Here is a 19,213-nt window from a genome sequence, read left to right as displayed (position 1 = left end):
GACTTTCTGTATGTGGTTGATTTGTGATTTAGAATGTTTTATAAAGGTTTTTATTGGTCAAATGTAATATCCTCTGGTGTAAAATCCTAATCATTTAAAATCAGAAACTCATCAAAATGAACAGAAATAAAGGCTAAAAACAAACTTTCCTCAATTACTTTGGTGCATTCTCTGATCAGAATTAAAATGATCATAGCTAACCTCCACAATAATTAGTCGTTTATGTACTTCATAGTTCCAACAGATTACAAATACTTTATGACATGAATCAATTGGTTCCAAGCAATTCTCTGCTGTTTCATAACATTATCATTTGAACAATACTTGTGAATTCTGAACTGACAACTAGCTTAACAGAAATCAAAATCTATACATTTTATGCCTTTTATATACGGTTTCAAAAATATCTCCCAGCTAGAACAATTTCTCTAAGGTGAACTTCACCTTTCACAAATGATCTTACACAGCTTCACTCAAAGCACTTTTCTTATGTTTGTTGTAACTAGATTTGTAATTTGATTTACCCAATGCTGTGAACTAATTAGAACTCCAAAGAGCATATGCAGTAAATGTGTGAAAAAAATATACACATTTAAACATTTAAACAAGTAATAAATTAGGAATGCTCCTTAACATGTACTTTAACAACTTTCTTGTTGTGCTGCAGCTGAAAAGTGGAGATGACCTGGTTTCCCCCACCGTTAATGAGAGGAATGCCTATGGAGGAATTTTCATTAACAACAAATTTTAGTGTTTATCTGCCAACACATAATATGCCCTTTAAATGTCCCCGGCTCTGGGCGACTCCCCTGGATCCAGAAATATGGCGCTCGACCTGAACTTCGACCTCGGATATTTTTTCAGCCTCGTTCGTCTGTTCGACACACTGCACATCTGTCACTCAAACGTCTCGCGATAAACGGCCTTCGTATATAAAGAACTGCTGAGGGGGTGCCTCGTCCACTTGGACGGGCTTAAGGTTTCCTTGAGGATCTTGGGCCGAGTTTGGAACAGCCAAGTAGAGAGGGAGACTGCCCTAGAAATCAACCAGCCATGTCGGACGCGGTGATTAGTTTCATGAAGGACTTTTTGGCCGGTGGGATTGCCGCTGCCATCTCCAAAACAGCTGTCGCTCCCATTGAGAGAGTCAAGCTGCTGCTGCAGGTAAACGGGTTGAGCCAGCTGTCATGCCGTGTTTTGTGCGTAAAGTGTGTGTAATTTGTGGATCGCTGATAAGCAAGAAATGAAATTTACGAGGAAATTGCTTTAAAAGAGGAGACGTTGAACTAAGAACAAGGAAGGTTCGTATAATCGTGTGCGTAATGGCAACTGGCACGTGAGGGTCAACTTGGAGATCGTTTTACGCACAAGTGTGAAGGATGGTGGGAAGGTAAAATGATGTGGGATCAGAATAAAACAGTTAAGCACTTATTCATTATATTCTGCCAATGTTTTCCAATTTCATGTATGTTCGCTTAAAGCACATTACCACAGTAATATTCAGTGGAAGAGAATTGCTATATTTAACCTAAAAGATGTAATCCAATACGCAGTGAAGTCTCGAGTGTCTAGGATGTGCCTTAAGACTGCTGGACAAACTAAACCAGACCACGAGATAATGTCTGGCAAGCTGAAGGGTGTTCAACAAGGTTGTTCAATGAAAAGGTCAAAATTACAAATTTATTTTCTTCACCCTTCTCCTGAAAACAAGTCAGGTGTAAAGGCGGCATCTTGGTTTTCTCCCTTGTAGGTGCAGCATGCCAGCAGACAGATCACCGCTGACATGCAGTACAAAGGCATTATTGACTGTGTTGTTAGAATCCCGAAGGAGCAGGGCTTCCTGTCCTTCTGGAGAGGCAACCTGGCCAACGTGATCCGTTACTTCCCCACTCAAGCCCTGAACTTCGCCTTCAAAGACAAGTACAAGAAGATCTTCCTTGGTGGTGTGGATCAGAAGACACAGTTCTGGCGCTACTTTGCCGGGAACCTGGCGTCGGGCGGCGCTGCTGGGGCCACTTCGCTCTGCTTCGTCTACCCACTCGATTTCGCTAGGACGAGGTTGGCCGCCGACATCGGCAAGGGCCCAGCAGAGAGGGAGTTCACCGGACTCGGAAACTGCCTTACCAAGATCTTCAAAACCGATGGCCTCAAGGGTCTTTACCTCGGGTTCAACGTGTCGGTGCAGGGCATCATCATCTACAGAGCGGCTTACTTCGGATGCTTTGACACAGCAAAAGGTACACAAACAAACCTGGTCACCTAAATTGTGGTGCAGTGGCGATTCTTGCATGAAGAGTGAGCCCCTCTTTCTGCTGCCCCAACCAATCAAAATGCATGCAATCATCAAAATTTACTTCATTGGTCTCGTTCATCATCAATCAAGGGGCACAAACTTTCCTGTAGACTACAAATGCTTGAAAGCAATGGGAAACTTCTTCTAGGTGCAATTGAAAGATGTGTGTATACATTTATTTGCTTTGACTTCCCTCATGCAGGCATGCTGCCAGATCCCAAGAACACACACATCATTGTCAGCTGGATGATCGCCCAGACTGTCACGGCTGCAGCAGGTATCGTCTCATATCCTTTTGACACCGTCAGACGTCGCATGATGATGCAGTCGGGACGTAAAGGAGGCAAGTTTCTCTTTTTCTTGTCAATGTTCCTCACCCATATCAGCGGGAGAATCACACACCAATATGTGGATATTAATGATGATGTTTGAATTCCCACAGCTGATATTATGTACAGGGGCACAATTGACTGCTGGAAGAAGATCTTCAAAGATGAGGGGGGTCGGGCCTTCTTCAAGGGAGCCTGGTCCAATGTGATCAGAGGCATGGGTGGTGCTTTTGTGCTGGTGCTGTATGACGAGATTAAGAAGTTCACCAAATAAGCACACGCTCCCAAAACCTCAAGGAAATCCATTCTTTGTTCAAGTCTTATTTTTTTTTTTGATATGGTGACACCGACCTGGTGAATTAAGAATCTGGGTTTGTAGGCTATCTTTCCTGTGCTGCAGCTGGGGGAGAACGGATAGGTGTACTTGTCCTGGGTTTATGTCTCATCAGAAATGTGTATATATAACATTATCAACCATCTGCTAAAAGGAAGTCTCTAGGTTTCAACAGCTGGTGGACGTGATGTGATTACAGATTATGATACAGGCCAAACGTTTCTCCTGTTAGTGTTAAGGAGGGGCTGAGGCCCTTATAATATGCTGTGACCACCTTAAACATTAATTTATTAAGAATAAAGACTCAGTCTATACTCCAGTCTCTTTGTTGTCCTTAAAAGCACCACTTTTCCCTGGTGTGTTTGGGTTACTTTGTTACTGGTTTCATTTAACATCAGTGTTGAAGGAGCAAGTCTGCCCCGACACAGCTGCCTAATTATTGAAAAGATTACAGTGAATACATCATTTATTTCCGTCTGTGGTTTTCCTGGTGTCTTCATTGAAACAAGGTCTAAAAAGATGAACCTTGCAAAAGTAAAATTTTTTATTTTTATTTTTTTGCAATTCCCACATTATATATAATTTGTGTGACAGACCATGACAACATTGTTGGGAAGTCTAAAATGTGTCATGCCCTCACATATCAAAACTCAGCTATTTTATCACCATGCTTTACTGTGGCTGATGTGCACTGCTAAATCATCAACTGAGCAGTACTCCATGGGATCTCTAAAGGTAGGGATATTATTTCATAACCTATGCTTTAAATTTCTCCACAACTTAGTCCCTGACATGTTGTGTGGTTCTTAGTCTTCCTGACGATAAAGACATAAGATTACATGACAGGTGACTTCCGAAAGCAATTGATTTTACTTTGAAGGTATCAAAGTACCTTCAAATAAAAATCTCTTTTCAGATTTTTATTTGTAAAGCATTTGCAAACTCACGAATCATGCTACTTTGTGTTGGTCTATTACATACAATTAAAACACATTGAGGTTTGAAGTTTAATGTTCAAGGATCATGGATATTTTAAGATGGACTGCATCACAAAAATGAGAAAACTTAACTGCTCTGCGACTCTCCGTCGTTATGGCCTTTTCTGCAATAAAGTTATTGACATCTTTTCTCCAACAGGATAAACCAAAAATTAATATGCAATTCCCTTTTTCTGGTTTAAAACAATGTTTTATTAGATCACAAATCACACACAGGTGAATACAGTAACAAATACCAAAACATATTTGCACTTTTGTGTTTAAAGATTACTCAGCGGACAATGTCAAACCACAGCACCAATTAACATTTTAAAGCCAAGATTTCTGACTGAATTAAAAGGTTAAAGTAAGTGTAGTTATTCACAAATGGCTTTGATATCAAAACATAAACTGCTAAATAGTTGAAGAGCAGAAACCAAACAGAGCAGCATGAGTAAATTACATGAAATAATAATAAAAGCATAAATATGTTCTAAGCTTTGCACTGTACAAATTAATCAACATCAAAAAGTGACAGTTATGTGCTGTAAAGGAAAGAAATGACTTTATTAGCAGAGATCTTAACGCCAGCTTGGCCTGCTACTACTTCTTGTACTTGACCCAGGAACAGATGTCCTATTGGTGTAGGTGTTAATGAGGGCTGCACTGGAGGCGACTGGCCTTGGTCTTATAAACGCTGAGAGGAAAACAAGAGGAATTCCCTTAGGTAGCTCACACACAAACAGCAATTGTTTTGTAACAAGCGAGTCATTTAGCACACAGGCTTTGCTAACTCATTTTATTATTACAACTAAAGTATAGATTTTTCGCACCATAGTAAAAAAAAAAAAAAAAAACATAGCTGAAATTAAAAAGCTATGAAATGATGGAAACAGAAAGATTAAGCAATTTACATATAAATGAACAAGTGATTCCCAATAAGAGCTTGCAGCTGCTCCAAACTGCTCTGTTTTCTGGGTTAGTTTAATCTCTGCAGCCGTCTGGAAGCTGCAGCCCAGTAGTGCAACAACTGGGCTGCAGCATAAGTTTAAGAGAACTGCTGCTCACTACCACACGCTGATCCTCTTTTTCTTTGATTGAAAATCAGCACTAGAGTACTTCAAAGTAAATACAGAGTTCTGAAGGCAGGGATATATATATAGATCCAATGCAGCAGTTTAATGGGGCAAATTTACCTCGACAGTGATGAAGTCTGAGCTAAACCTTCACATCATATTTTCTGCAGTACTTTACTTGGTCTTCATAAAACCACGTAATAATTATTGAATAATTAATAATAACTATTAATTATTTCTTGAATAATTAATATTCACAAAATATGAATTATTCTTGAAGGTATTTTTTATTTTTATATTATGACCAAACGTCAATGTGTCAAACACCAACATAAAATACTGCCTAATTATGAAGTGGAAAAAATCTGAAAAATATTTTTTTTTTTTACAAAACAAATTTAAACACCGAGATGTCCGTCTTGGTTCAGACCTCTGTTAATCTGATAAGTACAATCCAATACAACCAACTGTCTTAAATCCCTTATCCAATAAACAGAGACCATCTCTGTTGAAACTCTGTACAAATACAAGCTTCTGTGAATATTTCCGACAGGAAAAAGTCAGAGTGAGAAACAGTTAGAGCAGCAGTGGAATGGTTTACAGCACAGGTGTCAAACTCCATTCTTTGAACTTTTAGACTGCACACAGTGATGTACCGCAGACGACAACTAATAAACGTATTGTTTAAGGTGTGTTGAACAGTCCCAGGATACTATCCTTTAAGGACCTCTGCTGGAGAGCATATCCATGTTTTAAAAGAACCCAGTCAAAGTTCAGATCCAAGTCCAAACCATCCAATCTGACTTTGCTTTTACTAAAAAAAAAAACATAACTGACAAGTTGTGTCCTCTTGATCTACAAAGCTGGTAAGGACCTCAAAAGACTTGCTGCTGTAAATGCAATTAATGTATGAAATGCTAATGAAAGTTCAAATGGAAGGAATACTTTCACAAGGTGAGATCATATAAGAAGCAAACTCTTTCTAAAACAAAGCATTTTAAAGAGAACCTTGAATGAACTCTGCTGTACCTGAAATATACAAAAATATTAACGTTAAAAAAAAGTTTTGCAGTTTAGCTTCTGCAGATTTAAAAGCACTTACCGCAGGATAATCTGCTGGACCCACCACTAAAGGCCCTGTAGCTGGGCATTGAGGTACGCCGCTGGTGATCTGCTAGTTGTTCGGCGCGCCTTAGTCCAGGTGTGGCTTGGGTGGACTGCAGTTTCTTTAGGAGAACCTGTGAAACACATCCAGACCTTTGTGTCATACTTAAAATTTTAAATATCCTACTTACTGTTCAATTGACCGTTAACAGTTAAAAACCAGCAATCTAGTTGTATTATTTGCACAAATTATTATAATGAGCCACTTTTGTGTCATTCCATGCAAATTTAGCATTTTTACCCATTGTATAGGTTACGTTCTACATTGGAGTGTTACTTCTAATCTGTTTTGGCTTTACTAGCAATACCTTCTACCTTCACAGTCATCTGTAGTTCTTCAAATTGCTGACAGATGTAGGATTTTAGATTGTCGTCAGATCATCTAGAACTGATCTAAAGTCTGGATCCATTGTTTATTTTCTTACATTTAGCTTTAACAAGCAATACTTTTTAAGACACCAACTGACTTAAAAATATAAAATGTACAACAGTTTTAGTGCATTGAAGAATGACTGAGGTTTCAGCTAAGTAAATCAGTTAAATAAGGTTCTTAAATCAAGTAATCATCTCCTTTTCAGTGGTTAGTGTATAGCCAGTTTTAAAATGCTGAGTCAGCTATTTCACTGAGCGTTAAAGAGACAAGATAATTCATTTAGCTTAGTTGCAAACATGAAAAGGACAATAAATAAGTCTAACAGACATAAAAATAATTTTTTTCCAACAAGGTAATGCATCCGATATTCACAGGTACAGTGTGTGTGTGTGTTTTTTTAATGATCATTTTGAAAAATTGAAATTAGCAAAACAATTTCACTTAAATCAACATTTTTTGTGCCAAATTGTTTAAAATGATCTAATATTTTAAAAGAAATAATAATATTTTGTGTGAACTTGAATTAAAAACCAGACAAAAAGCGTCAACTCAACTGCATGACAATATTGTATGCTTTAGGTCACATATACCACAAAAACCAAGACTACTCAATGAGGTTTCTTGGGAAGCAATGTGTATAGACTACAATAAGCTCCAGCATAAAAACATATATAAATATACATATTAAGTGGACATTAAATTGAATAAGATTTTTCATTCAATTGCACTTACGTGACAGTTAAAAACCTCCTGAAAGCGAATCAACCGGTCGCATTTTCAGTTTTTTATAAACCAAATGACGCGTGTTACAAGTGTGACGTGCGGGAAAATACTCTGTCCACACGGCAGATTCAATTACTCTACTCTAAGAATAGAGGAGGCGAAAAGCACTCCTCACAAGACGGACTTCAGAGTGAACAGTTTGTCCTGAAAACGACTGAAGCGCCTCCTATTTTAACAGCATTTTCCAGAATTATGATCAACTATGAATATATGACAAATGTAATAAACCTGTGAAAATATCAGGAATCATAACTTTGTAGCACACTGTTAGTTACCAGCAATTAGTTCAATCCAGGCAGATTTTTTTTAACAGTGCTGATCATCTAAATGTGAGTGTTATTGATAAACAAGACAATAAATAGATGAAGAAATATGAAGATTGGAGAAATCTGCAGGCAGAAAGGTCTCATAGTGTTCCTCAGTAGTATGGCTGCAAGTCAGACACCTGCTGCCATCTATCAAAGTCCATCAGTATCTGCTTTCAGGGGTGTGTTTTCAGACCAACCCCAACTAAACCTTAATGATGGATATATTTCATGAAATCACGATTAAACACTGTAAAGCACCCAGTCAGCATGATACATTTAAGAGGGGATCCCTACTCCATTGTCGTGAGAATGAGCTGGCTGCAGTGGAAAGGTGAGTCAGGTAGTGACTAATAGTGGCCAACATGATAAAATCCTCCAAATCATTAAAGTAAATTATATTAATGAGCAGCCTGCAGCCTGAACAGAAGCACCAACTGCCTGAACAATGACTGCGAAATTATAAACACTGAGGAGATACGGCTTCAAGTGTCTCCAATGCATTTCATTTAGAGGTAAAACAGCAGATACAGTGGAGGCCAGGAAAAGTCACAGGATGTTGCTAGGCGCACGAAGATCTCTTGAGAACAACCTAGAACAATTACTTAGCTCCCTGTTTTGAAACAGTCGCACACTTTAATGTAACGGTTGTTCAATTGTTGACTTTATGCTGTTTTCTTTATAACTTTGTAATTGTGTGTTTTTGTTATGTAAAGCACGTTGGACAGCCTTGCTGGTGAAATGTGCTATCCAAGTAAACTTGACTGATTGGTTTAATGAAAAGGTTGCTCTGCATTATTTTTGAACAGGCAGGAGTATGACACAGGTCAAAAACACCATTCCACTCTATTTTTTTTTTTTTTTTTTTAAGAGTTACAGACAAACAGCTTACACGATGAAGTAAGAGAGGAAGTGCTTGATAACTAACTGGAATCCTCCCAGTAAAAACGAAAACCATCAGTGTACACTAAAACATGATTAGGTTTATGACACCAAGACTCTTACCATGTGTTATTTTGACAGCAACTGTCGATGCTGATTTAGATGTTATCAGCTCAGGTGTTGCCAAGCTACTGACATCCATGCATTCATTGTACACAGTACAAGGTTATGAGTGTGTGTTTGCTTAGTGAATCAGTTACTGACAGAAAAATGTCAATCAAAATGTAAAACAACTCACCAGGTTCTCCTGCTGAATGCGGCGCTGTTGTCGGTCCCTGTTTTGTGCACTATGTGGGTAAAAAGCCACTGAAGCGCCTCTGGACACAGAAGCATTCTTTTTTGGCAATTTTTCTGCTCTGGACCTTGATGAAATATTTGACAGTGCCTGAAGGAGACGCTTGTTCTCATAATCAATGCGGCGGACCTCATTGTCGGTAAATGAGAAATTCTTCCGAACAAACCCTCCAGAAATCTGGAGCACCATTTTCTGTTCAAGATGGCTTTCTAATCCAGATGAACCTGAAGGAGGAGAAAGCACATTTGTCTAGTTCGTGTGTTTAACATGCTTGTGAACAATGCTCTGCTGGGTTAACTGAAAAATAACAATAACGCATGCAAAAAAAAAAAAACAACATTAAAGTACAAAACATGTACATCAAGGGGCATGTCTTTCAGTCAAGAGTCCCTTTTTTTACATTTTGTCATGATTTGTCAAACTCATTCATGTTTTTTTTTTACTTGTTCATTACATTTTTCTTTTTATCCAGAAACTGGCATGCTTTTGTACTCAACCTACTTATCTCATATATCCCTAATTAAAATGCAAATAAAACTTGCCTTAAGGAGTTCCCTAATTTGTAAAATAGAGTCCACCTGTGTGTGAATTAATTTCAGAATAAATTCTGCTGATCTATGAAGGCCTCGGATGTTGTAGACAGCATGAAGAAGTCCAAGGAACACAGCAGACACAAGTTGACAAGTCGAAGCATCCTGGTTAACGCAACATCCTCAGCTTTGAGCATCTCACACAAAGGTAGGCAGAACACAGCAAGCATTACTCACACTCATCCACATCTGGATTTGAGTCCACCGCTTGACGAACGTTGCTGAAGGCACCGGAGGGGAGAGTTTTCGGCTCCCGCTGCGCTTTATGACCTTCTTTCACAGCCTCTGAACTTAATGACTGGAGTGAGCCAGAATCAGGAGAAGAGAGGGGACTCACATCTGTCACTGACCCATCTGACTCATCTGTGCTCATGTTAGGCAAATCCTGAGATTCAGCTGAGCCTCGTCTGGTCCCTCTTGTTTTACGGCGTACAAAAGACTCGGTGGGTTTGGAGAGGTTAGAGGAATTTAAAAAACCTCTCTGACTGCTGAAAGAACTCTCTGAATCTGCATCGGTGCTGGCTTCATTTGAAGTGGGAGGAGAATTTTTGGGATGCTGATTTTTGACCAGTTTTCTAGGCATTTGCTCATTTGAGCTAGCTGGGAAAGCTAAGGCACTTATTCTCGTGTCATTCTGCCTCTGGTTGTCCCCATCACTTTGAATGTCGGCTGTCATAGTCAGAAATGCTCCACTGGCTCTTTTAGAGTGCAGATTTAACTCATCTTTGCCTTCATGTATAGGTTCATCCTGTCTAAAAGAAATTGATAATGCATCAGTTTTGTTGCCACTCTTGTTTTCCACTTCCTTCAAGTGTCTCTTTGTCTTCTCAGTCCTTGAGTGTAGATCAACAGCGAGATGTCCAGAGAGTTTTACAGATTCTCTCTGAAGTGTGCTTGGAATTTGCTTTTTCATCTTCAAGTCCTTCTCTCTTTTCTCTCCAACATTTCTTCCACTGTCCCCATCACTGTCAAAAAAGGAGTGGTCCACTTCCCCTTCCAGTTCACTAGAGGTGAACATGGCAGCCTTCCCCAACACAGAACCTGCAGGTTATTGTGAGCACAATGTTAATTTGAAGTTGGAATATTTTTATTTTTTATTTTTTTAATGTGAAACAGATTAAGTAACTTTGCATGACACTTCAACACATTTAGGATATGCTGCCTTCCCCTCATGTGTTTGCTAGCTACTACCACAAAAATAGTATGTATGAGAGATTAAATAAAAACTACATTTAAAAAAGAGGAAACCGTTTTTGAAGTATTCTCTTTGGTCAGAGGCAGGTCAATTGAAACAACTTTGCCACAATGGTAATCTTTAGAGATCCAATCCCTTCACTGAATCCTGGCACTTGCAGTACTTTCTTGGGGACCTTGTAGCCCAACAACTGAGTCTCTCTCTCCTTAAAGTTCTGGATGATTTAAGAAATTGTTGAGTGCAATACTATTACCAACCTCTATCTTGCCTCTGAAGCCACTTTATGCAAAGTGATGATGAAAGCATTTGTCCTTGGAGGTAACCATGAGAAAAGAATAGTCTCAGGCATTTTAACAAGCAAACTGTTCTGCTCTTCTAGCTGAATGTGACTAGCAGAGTGATAGCAGCTGCCCAGTCCTTATCAAAACTGTCCTCTGATTTTTTTTTACAAGTCATATTGTGACAGAGGTAAAACACAGCTTTTTTTCATTTCAGTTGATTTATCCACAATCTAGTTGACCCCTCTTTATGGCAACCTACAAAAGCACAGTAACAAAACTGTGGTGTTATAAAGTTGGTGGTAAAACACTGATTTCTGTCAGCCTCAAAGGTTTTGATCATGACTGTAGAATTTGGTGATGGACTGAGCCATCCTGTAAATGTGATTCAAAGTGATGGCTAAAGTAAAACACTATCCATATTGGTAACAAACTGCTCTTGTTCAAACTTAGGATAATGTAACCTGTAGACAAGGTTCGGCAGAAACGCTTCAAAAAACGTTGACACGACTTAATAAAACTAAAATATTAACATAAAGTTATTTAGCGTTTCAAGATGTCAGACACTGGTTCCAGTACCCACTGTACGATGGAAGAGTTAACTTACGTTTTAAAGTTTTACATGGGATAAAGCTAAAATCTACATCTAAACATCTTAAAACATATAGCAGTTGGCAGACATGGCCATAGTAAGCAATTCGACGATGTTTACTTTAGCTAAAAACCAACGTAGCGTCTTACCTGTCGAACCGCAGCGCACAGGTTTTAACGTTTCTGTTGTATACAGGTCAAACGTCCTACTCTGCCCATTTCTCTTGACAAATATTAAAACCACCGGAAACTACGCCAGGTCGCCAGCGCTCACTAACAGACAACGCTGCTAGTAGCTAGGTAACGTCATTTCCTGGTAACGGTTACACAGTGAATGGTGGACTGGGGTTTGGGTAGATACGAGATTGTTTTATAGTCCATCCATCCGTTTTATGTATACCTTTGTCCCTTAGTGGCATCGGCAGGGGTGCTCCTATCTCCAGCTAACATTCCGGGCGAGAGGCAGGGTACACCCTGGACAGGTCGCCAGTCTGTCGCAGTTGTTTTATAGTATTTTACACAAAAAAGCCTGAATAAAATCCGCAGTTTTTAGTTGGTCTTTTCGTTAAAAACTTGTCACGAGACTATTTAAATGGCCTGTCCTGGTAAAATAAATAAATAAAATTTTAAACGAACGCGAATAATTTTTTTAATAAATGGGCAATTATGGATATTTTTATATAAGAAAGTATTGTCAATGGAAATATCTTTACTGTTGATATTACATTTATTAACCACCCGTTGTTAATGTGTATGTTGAATTAATTCAACCACCACAAACTAGCAAATATTTATTCGGAATCTCCTTTAAAAAAATGTTGAGAATCTACAATGTAAAGAGCTTTATGTTATACAATTAAAGACACTGCATGTTCAACATTAAACTGCTCAAGCAAATAAATTCCAAATAAAACTCCAGGAGATAAGCACATTTGCTGTAAAAGATTTTGGACAAATTTGAATACTAACATAGGATGCAAAACATGGGTGAGTTTTTTTTGTTTATTTTTGCTTGGGAATCTATTCTCCTTAAGAGCATCAAGAACATCTCCTTTAACAAGACAGGGGATTATCTGAAGGCGCGTCCCCTGAAATTACAATTTGTCATGGTTTTACTATTTAATACATAGTTAAACACGTAAGTGATACCCTCTGGGATACTGACGTCCTAGGTCAATAGTACTGGGCCACTATGTTCTATAAACCTCACTACTCATAAAATAGGGATGGATTGAGAGAAATTTTTGTAGACAAACAGAAAGCCCTTAGTAATGAAATTTGAACTCAACAAGGATCATACCTCTGACTTACTGGAGACAATGAGACATACGAACAAGAAAATTGAAAATCCTTTTTTTTTTGTTTTGTTTTTAATTAAACTGAGCAAAACAGTATTTTTAAAGAATGAGGAAATTCTTTGAAATAGACAAAATATTAACATTTCTTTCTGGCTATGCAATTGCCAGCTTAGCCAAAATTATTTAAATAAACAGTCCATACTGTTACATTTCAAATTTATAGCCTTTCATCATTGTCCATTTGCTCAAATCACTCTTGGCCTCTGGGGCAAACAGAGGTTGTAATATGCAGTTTGATCCCAAAAGTCTGGTCCTTTCCAGCCACACCAGCCCTGTGGAAGTAAACATTCACATTAAGATCACGACTTGCTTATGAAATGTTTTTCAGTTCATAGATATATCTGAAATGGTGACTTTCTGTAGCTGCTACCTTCTCTGTGATAACCGGAAGGTCCTCTGCTCCAGTGTAATGTGGATCTAGGATAAGATAACGGATTTCACCAGTGGTTTCACTCCAAGCTATGCCCAAGATAGTGTGAGCCAAAACTCCCCCACCTATAAAACAACAAAAGAACATACCATTAGTAAATTCTATCTAGCAATGGTTTCTAACTAGTTTTAACAACATATTACATTATACTATGTCTTTTTTCAACAGGAAAAAAACAATAATAACTGTCATATATTTCAGGATGTCTGAAAAGAAACAGTATTTACAGGTTCATGCTAATCTGAGACTGAAATATCAGCTCACCAATCATGACAGGAGTTCCTTCAGTCATAAAGTGATTAGCCAGTTCTCTTCCCTTGGATGCCAACTCAGAACCTTGACTAAAGATGACAAAGTTATGTCAAATTCATCAAGAAAATAAATTCATTGAGGGTTGTCAAGGAGTGCCACCTCACCTCACAAACATGATTTTGGACGTGACTCCAAGCAGATGGTTTAAAACAGCCTGAACCTCAATGGATCCAATCCACTGACGGGACCCCACGAAGGATGCCTGCTTGTCTCCAACTTCCACCAAAGCCTGTAAAACAAAGACCCCAGATAAAGTATTATTTACTTTTACTGATTTGATTTAGAGCTTTTGAGCTTTAGGCTGTTATATTTTACATCCAAGCTTTGGACCAGGGGTCTTCAACTCCAGCTCTTGAGGGCCAGCGTCCTAAAAGTTTCAGAAAGCCCCAGGCCCTCGAGTCCCACATTTAAAAACAGTTTTTTCTGAAACTTTGGCGTTCCACTTGTAACACCACTTTACGATATTTTCGGTCACCTAGGACGTGCATGGTTTTCTTTTACACTTTTTCTGGAATATTTATCACTTTCTAACATGATGCACATGGGGAGAAAAAAGCCCTTCATAGAAATATTGCATATATGATGATATTTTGGTTAAACTGGAATTACGTCTACAAATGGCCTTTACCTGCTGGATCTCTTTGTGGCTGGGCACGCCGCGCTCCACATAACCCTGCTGCTGGAACCAGGAGCAGATAGTCTGCAGGGAGCGATAGGCACAGCCCCAGCCATTGTCATCCATGCGGTCCTGCATATAGTGGTGGTAGCTGTAAATTCCCTGAACCAAGTATACCTTAAGATAAGACAAAGCACAAAATATTTAACCTTTGTTTGAGTTTTCATTTATTACAGTGTCCCAAAATTGTAAAAGTCACAAGAAAAAAATCAATAAGTAAATATTATAGATGCTGTAAATTTACCTTCCCGTTGTCAAGGGTGGGGTGTGTGAGAACTGTGTGAGGGTTTCTGAGATAACCATCTTTGTAGGGCTCATTAGGGAAGTGGTAAGTGTTTGCTCTTCTGAAGAAAGGCTTATTATCTGGCAGTTCAAACTGTCCATGCAACTCCTGTTTTGTGCAAAAACGATAAGAAAGAATTGCTATAATTTGCTATTCAATAAGACTTTAGCTTTTAGAGCAATGAAGATTCTAAATGAAACATCTTAAGGTACATAATTTAAAATAAATAAATAAATAAAAAAGAGCAAAAATCAATGTGATCTTACCTGCCGCTGTGCTTCCAGTTCTTTATCCGGTACTCCGCTAGGAAAAACCACCGTCACAAGTCCATTTGGCTCTGGAAGGAGAAAGTGAAGGGGCTCTGGGATAAGCAGTGTTGTCCCCTTCATACACTGCAGAGTCACCTTCTCCATCTCAAACAGCTGGCGAGTCAATGCCTTCATAAGTCGTTCACATCCGCTGCATGGCCCAATAAGAAGACATCCCTCATTGTGAGATAAAGTTTTTGTCAAAGCAGTTACCAGCTATTGTTGAATCAGTGGCAAATCCATATCTATATACCAGTTTTACAGATTTTGATCATGAAATCAAATATGTTCAAGATAAGACATACTCTTTGATGGTGTCGCTGCAGCTGCTCCATATGGCACAGTCCATTGGAAGAGTTGCACACAGAAGGTGAGATTTCTGGACCGTTCTAGTGAGGATTGGAGCTGAGACAGGGCCTGGCTTTGTGGCCTCCATCATCAAAGAGAGGTTTATGACACTCTAAAGAACATACTTTAATTATTCAGCAGTTCTGGTTCTATCCACATGAATAAAATAAGTGTGTTTTGTGTAAGCAAAGCAACATTTGAAAACCTGATCTTCAGCTGTGATACAGATACCGTCTAGGGAGGTCCAGATCAGGAATTGTTGTCCCCAACAAAGGTACAAGTCATTTACAAATGGACATTTGATAGAACTGAGTCATAACCTGATACTTTGCTAAGTAAATAGACAAGGTTATAATATTGGAATACTGACTGGTATTAATGATGTTCTGGAACACTCCAGTATTGATTTTTCTTGACATTTTGTTGGGACCAGAGTTTACGTGGGATAACTTTGGACTCAATACCTGCAGCTACAGTCTGATTCCAGCTGATGATCCTTTTATCCAGGCAATAATATGGAATGTTTTTTTTTTTTTTAATAGTCCACATAACACATGAATGTGGTCAGGGACTAAGCTATGTATTACTTAAATATCTGTTTATCAGAAAGCAAATCCTGCTTTTGTTGTGTGTGTTACTAGGAACAAATATAAAACATGGATGATACACGTTCATCCTCCCTTGCACATGGACTGCTAATCCAGTAAAGTAAATAATCTGTGTCAATGAGGTGACTCACCTTGGAAGCAGTTTAATTAACATTCCAGTTTCCGGTATTATCAGGTGTAAAAAGCTGGCTGGTATGGAAAATATCTGCTGTTGCCAGACGGCAGAGTTAAAAGCTCTCTTCTAGGGGGACCTCAGTCCACAACACGGTTTCTATTTTTATGTTATCTCTAAATTAACAAGTTAGAGAACTGACTGGGGTAATTAGCTTTAGGTTAAGTGATGATAAAATAAATAAATAAATAAATAAAACATACATTTACAGTGTTTAGTAAAAGTACTTACACCTAATTAACTTTTTCACATCTTGTTATATTACAACCACACACGTTTTGATATTTTATTAGGATTTTATGTGACAAATTGACACAAAGTTGCCCAATCCTAGAAAAGTTAGGATGTCTTTTTTTTTAAACTAGTGAAATTATACAATTGTGGCATATGTTTATATTCAGCCCATGTTCACTCTGGTATCCCCAATCTACTCTTGCAAGGCACTTTGCACCGTGTTCCAAATTATTATGCAAGTGATATTTTCTCAGATTTTCTTAAATGGTCAATGCAAATGATGGTCAGTATAATTTTCAAGTCATGAGCTATTACAGTATAAATAAACTTTTACTGAACGAAGCTCCCCATGAGAACAGTATTGTTTTTAAAAATAAAAAACTCAAAATGCACTGTTCCATATTATTATGCACAGCAAATTTTCTAAACATTTTATGGATTATAAAGAGCTGCAAACGGTCATTCTTTGAATGTGCAGCATTAAGTGGTCACATGTACTAAAATCAAAAGCTATTTCAATCAAAAACATCTTAACAGACTGAGTTACATGTTAACATAGAACCTTCTTTGATATCACAGCACAATTCTTGCATCCATTGAACTTGTGAGTCTGTGGATTGTTTCTGCTTGAATTTCTTTGTAGGGTGTCAGAATACCTTCCCAGGGCTGCTGTTTTGATATGAACTGCATTCCACTCTCAGATCTTCTGCTTGAGGAAACTCCAAAGGTTCTCAAAAGCTTCACAGGTGTTAAGGGCATTTTAACAGCTGCTCTCTTAATCCAATGAATTTGTCTAACAGAAACCTTCCTCATTTTGCCTTTATCTGTGGAAACCCATCTTTGTTCTGAATCAGCCACAAATCTCTTCACAGTACGATAATGCTTCAGTTTTTGTTAAACATCTAATGTTTTCATACCTTGTCATACGGCACCAAACTATCTGGTGATTTTTGTCAGCAGAGAGATCCTTTCTCTTTCCCATATTGCTTGAAACCTGTGGCCAGCTTAATAATGTGGAACATCCTTCTTAAGTAGATTTCCTTTAATTGAGCTCACCAGACAAACTAATAAACCCAACTCTCTGAAATTAATTATAGTGATACAAAGAGCCCTGGCACAAAGACCATCTATAAATTTAATAGCACAAAAAAATGTTTATCTTCATGACACTTAAATCCAATTTGCATAATAATTTGGAACACGGTGTGTACTACAGAAAAATCATAGCTTATGTTCCAACAAATTTAATACTTAAGGATTTTAGTCCTATGACACTTGCTATCCTTTCTACAAGCTCCACGTACTTGGCAAATGTTTTGTGCAGGATTCCCTTTCTGACACAAGCTGACTTTTTCCGAGAAGAAATAGTATTTGAACCATGAACCACCCGAGTCATTACCACTCTACTTTATTCCTGTAAAAATAAATCCTGAAAACAATATATAGTGTATAGGACATACTTACTGCTGAAACACGTTTTTTGTTTTTCTTTTTTGCTGATCTGTTTCCACTTGTCTCTTGGTCATCTGTTCTAAAAAACATTAAAAATGATTCAAAAACAGCCAAACAAATAAAAATGAACACCCTGTTGTTTGATGACCTCATTCATGCCCCTGTCCTTTAATTAAACTTGGATTGTGACAGTAATTAAATGAAAGTTTCTTTGAGCTGGTTCTATTGATAACATACAAAATTTGTTCTATTCTGGGTTATTGGCAGTTCTTAAATACTAACATTTTAATAACTTTTTCACATTTTATGATAAATCCAAAAATATGCCTAGCAGGAGTAAAAGGCTCCAACAAACTTTTTATTGTTCCATTTACAATAAAAAGTTAAATTCATTACTTACTGTATGAACTGAAATATGTCTTCGCATGGTGCATCTGGAGATATTTCTTCAAAAACACTTTTGTTTGGCCAAATGAGAACAGGACTATTGCAGACTGCCAGGACACAGGACTCAGATTTTACCTGCAAACGAAGTGCCTCAAATGTTCTAGAGATTGCTTTTTGCATTGGCACCACTGGAAGAAAAAGAAAAAGTCGGTTAGATATATTCAGCCACACCAGACACTATTTGAAAACCTGCCAGTGAACACACCATCTATGCTGTCCAGCAGACACTTCAGGTCCAGCGGCCCTCTGAGCCGAAGAATGACTGCCGACTCAGAGTCAGCAAGTACCTGAGAAAACACGGGACAATCGGAGGATTAACTACAGATAAACGTTATATCTCAAATTTCAACAGAATGAATGCTGACGAGTCTCTACCCGCTGCAAACGGTGGAGGAAAAAGGAAAGTGAAGCTGAAAAGAAATTGATCAGACTTACCATGATTTACGTCACTTTAACAATCCAAAAATGTATATTCAGCTCCTGAGAACCAAATACAGGAAGCTGATTTTTCTACAACCCAGAACTGCTCAACGTGTCTTTGAACGCATCTTTCCATTGGCCCAGTTTGGCTCCTCCCATAGATGTGGCATTCAATGCAACTCGGAATGAAAACGATACATTTAAGAGCAATATAATACGGCCTGATAACTGCATTATATATATATATATATATATATATATATATATATATATATATATATATATATATATATATATATATATATATATATATATATATATATATATATATTTTTTTTTTTATATTTCCAGGACATCAAACTATCAATTAAAGAGTCACTGACGTGCAGTGTTTGACTCGTTTTCCTACACACATTGCAGTTTACTTATTCGTGTAAAACAAAACAAAATAAACCAACACAATGATAATATATTATGTCAACATCTATATACAATATTAGTGGTATAATTACAGAAATAAAAAAAACAGCCTAATTTTTCTTATCTAACAATATAAAGGATGATACAATATAAAATGTAGATGCATCACAAAAATTTTATGAGAGTTAAAATTGCAATATAACATCTTGTGCTGTAAAAC

General features: G+C 37.8%; 3 protein-coding genes across 5 annotated transcripts; 1 reads left to right on the top strand and 2 right to left on the bottom strand.

The window, feature by feature from the left end:
* The first annotated feature begins 950 nt into the window (after positions 1-950).
* slc25a4 (solute carrier family 25 member 4) lies at positions 951-3,270 on the top strand. The gene is made up of 4 exons (XM_044113974.1): positions 951-1,164; positions 1,751-2,237; positions 2,496-2,636; positions 2,736-3,270. Exons 1-4 carry the CDS (start codon positions 1,054-1,056, stop codon positions 2,894-2,896), a joined length of 900 nt encoding a protein of 299 aa, XP_043969909.1. The 5' UTR covers positions 951-1,053; the 3' UTR covers positions 2,897-3,270.
* An 852-nt stretch (positions 3,271-4,122) lies between these two features.
* Positions 4,123-11,881, bottom strand: cfap97 (cilia and flagella associated protein 97). 2 transcript variants are annotated; one of them, XM_044113973.1, is made up of 5 exons: positions 11,676-11,881; positions 9,639-10,502; positions 8,815-9,095; positions 6,112-6,247; positions 4,123-6,038 (listed from the first exon to the last, which is right to left on the bottom strand). In XM_044113973.1, the coding sequence occupies exons 2-5, from the start codon at positions 10,477-10,479 to the stop codon at positions 6,007-6,009; spliced, it is 1,290 nt and encodes a 429-aa protein (XP_043969908.1). In that variant the 5' UTR covers positions 10,480-10,502; positions 11,676-11,881; the 3' UTR covers positions 4,123-6,006. The 2 variants fall into 2 exon arrangements, with proteins under 2 accessions (XP_043969908.1, XP_043969907.1); XM_044113972.1 differs by having other exon boundaries at positions 4,123-4,630; positions 11,676-11,871.
* A 632-nt stretch (positions 11,882-12,513) lies between these two features.
* ufsp2 (ufm1-specific peptidase 2) lies at positions 12,514-18,720 on the bottom strand. 2 transcript variants are annotated; one of them, XM_044113971.1, is made up of 12 exons: positions 18,589-18,720; positions 18,359-18,440; positions 18,107-18,281; positions 17,719-17,785; positions 15,198-15,352; positions 14,851-15,043; positions 14,546-14,692; positions 14,254-14,373; positions 13,730-13,854; positions 13,578-13,654; positions 13,254-13,378; positions 12,514-13,155 (listed from the first exon to the last, which is right to left on the bottom strand). In XM_044113971.1, exons 1-12 carry the CDS (start codon positions 18,589-18,591, stop codon positions 13,069-13,071), a joined length of 1,356 nt encoding a protein of 451 aa, XP_043969906.1. In that variant the 5' UTR covers positions 18,592-18,720; the 3' UTR covers positions 12,514-13,068. The 2 variants fall into 2 exon arrangements, with proteins under 2 accessions (XP_043969906.1, XP_043969905.1); XM_044113970.1 differs by having other exon boundaries at positions 14,254-14,418; positions 18,589-18,719.
* Positions 18,721-19,213: the final 493 nt, after the last annotated feature.

This window comes from Gambusia affinis, linkage group LG04 (assembly GCF_019740435.1).
Source record: "Gambusia affinis linkage group LG04, SWU_Gaff_1.0, whole genome shotgun sequence".
Taxonomy (NCBI): domain Eukaryota; kingdom Metazoa; phylum Chordata; class Actinopteri; order Cyprinodontiformes; family Poeciliidae; genus Gambusia; species Gambusia affinis.
This window is presented reverse-complemented; position numbering and strand designations above follow the sequence as displayed.

Excerpts from the sequence above, each read along its gene's own strand:
- slc25a4 (XM_044113974.1), top strand. The coding sequence starts at position 1,054 with ATGTCGGACGCGGTGATTAGTTTCATGAAGGACTTTTTGGCCGGTGGG. Across the intron at positions 1,165-1,750 it reads GAGTCAAGCTGCTGCTGCAG|GTGCAGCATGCCAGCAGACA; the intron begins GTAAACGGGTTG and ends TCTCCCTTGTAG. Across the intron at positions 2,238-2,495 it reads ATGCTTTGACACAGCAAAAG|GCATGCTGCCAGATCCCAAG; the intron begins GTACACAAACAA and ends TCCCTCATGCAG.
- cfap97 (XM_044113972.1), bottom strand. The coding sequence starts at position 10,479 with ATGTTCACCTCTAGTGAACTGGAAGGGGAAGTGGACCACTCCTTTTTT. Across the intron at positions 9,096-9,638 it reads AAATCCAGATGTGGATGAGT|GTTCATCTGGATTAGAAAGC; the intron begins GTGAGTAATGCT and ends CTCCTCCTTCAG. Across the intron at positions 6,248-8,814 it reads GCATTCAGCAGGAGAACCTG|GTTCTCCTAAAGAAACTGCA; the intron begins GTGAGTTGTTTT and ends TGTGTTTCACAG.
- ufsp2 (XM_044113970.1), bottom strand. Across the intron at positions 14,419-14,545 it reads CCACCCTTGACAACGGGAAG|GTATACTTGGTTCAGGGAAT; the intron begins GTAAATTTACAG and ends TCTTATCTTAAG. Across the intron at positions 13,379-13,577 it reads AGGAACTCCTGTCATGATTG|GTGGGGGAGTTTTGGCTCAC; the intron begins GTGAGCTGATAT and ends GTTGTTTTATAG.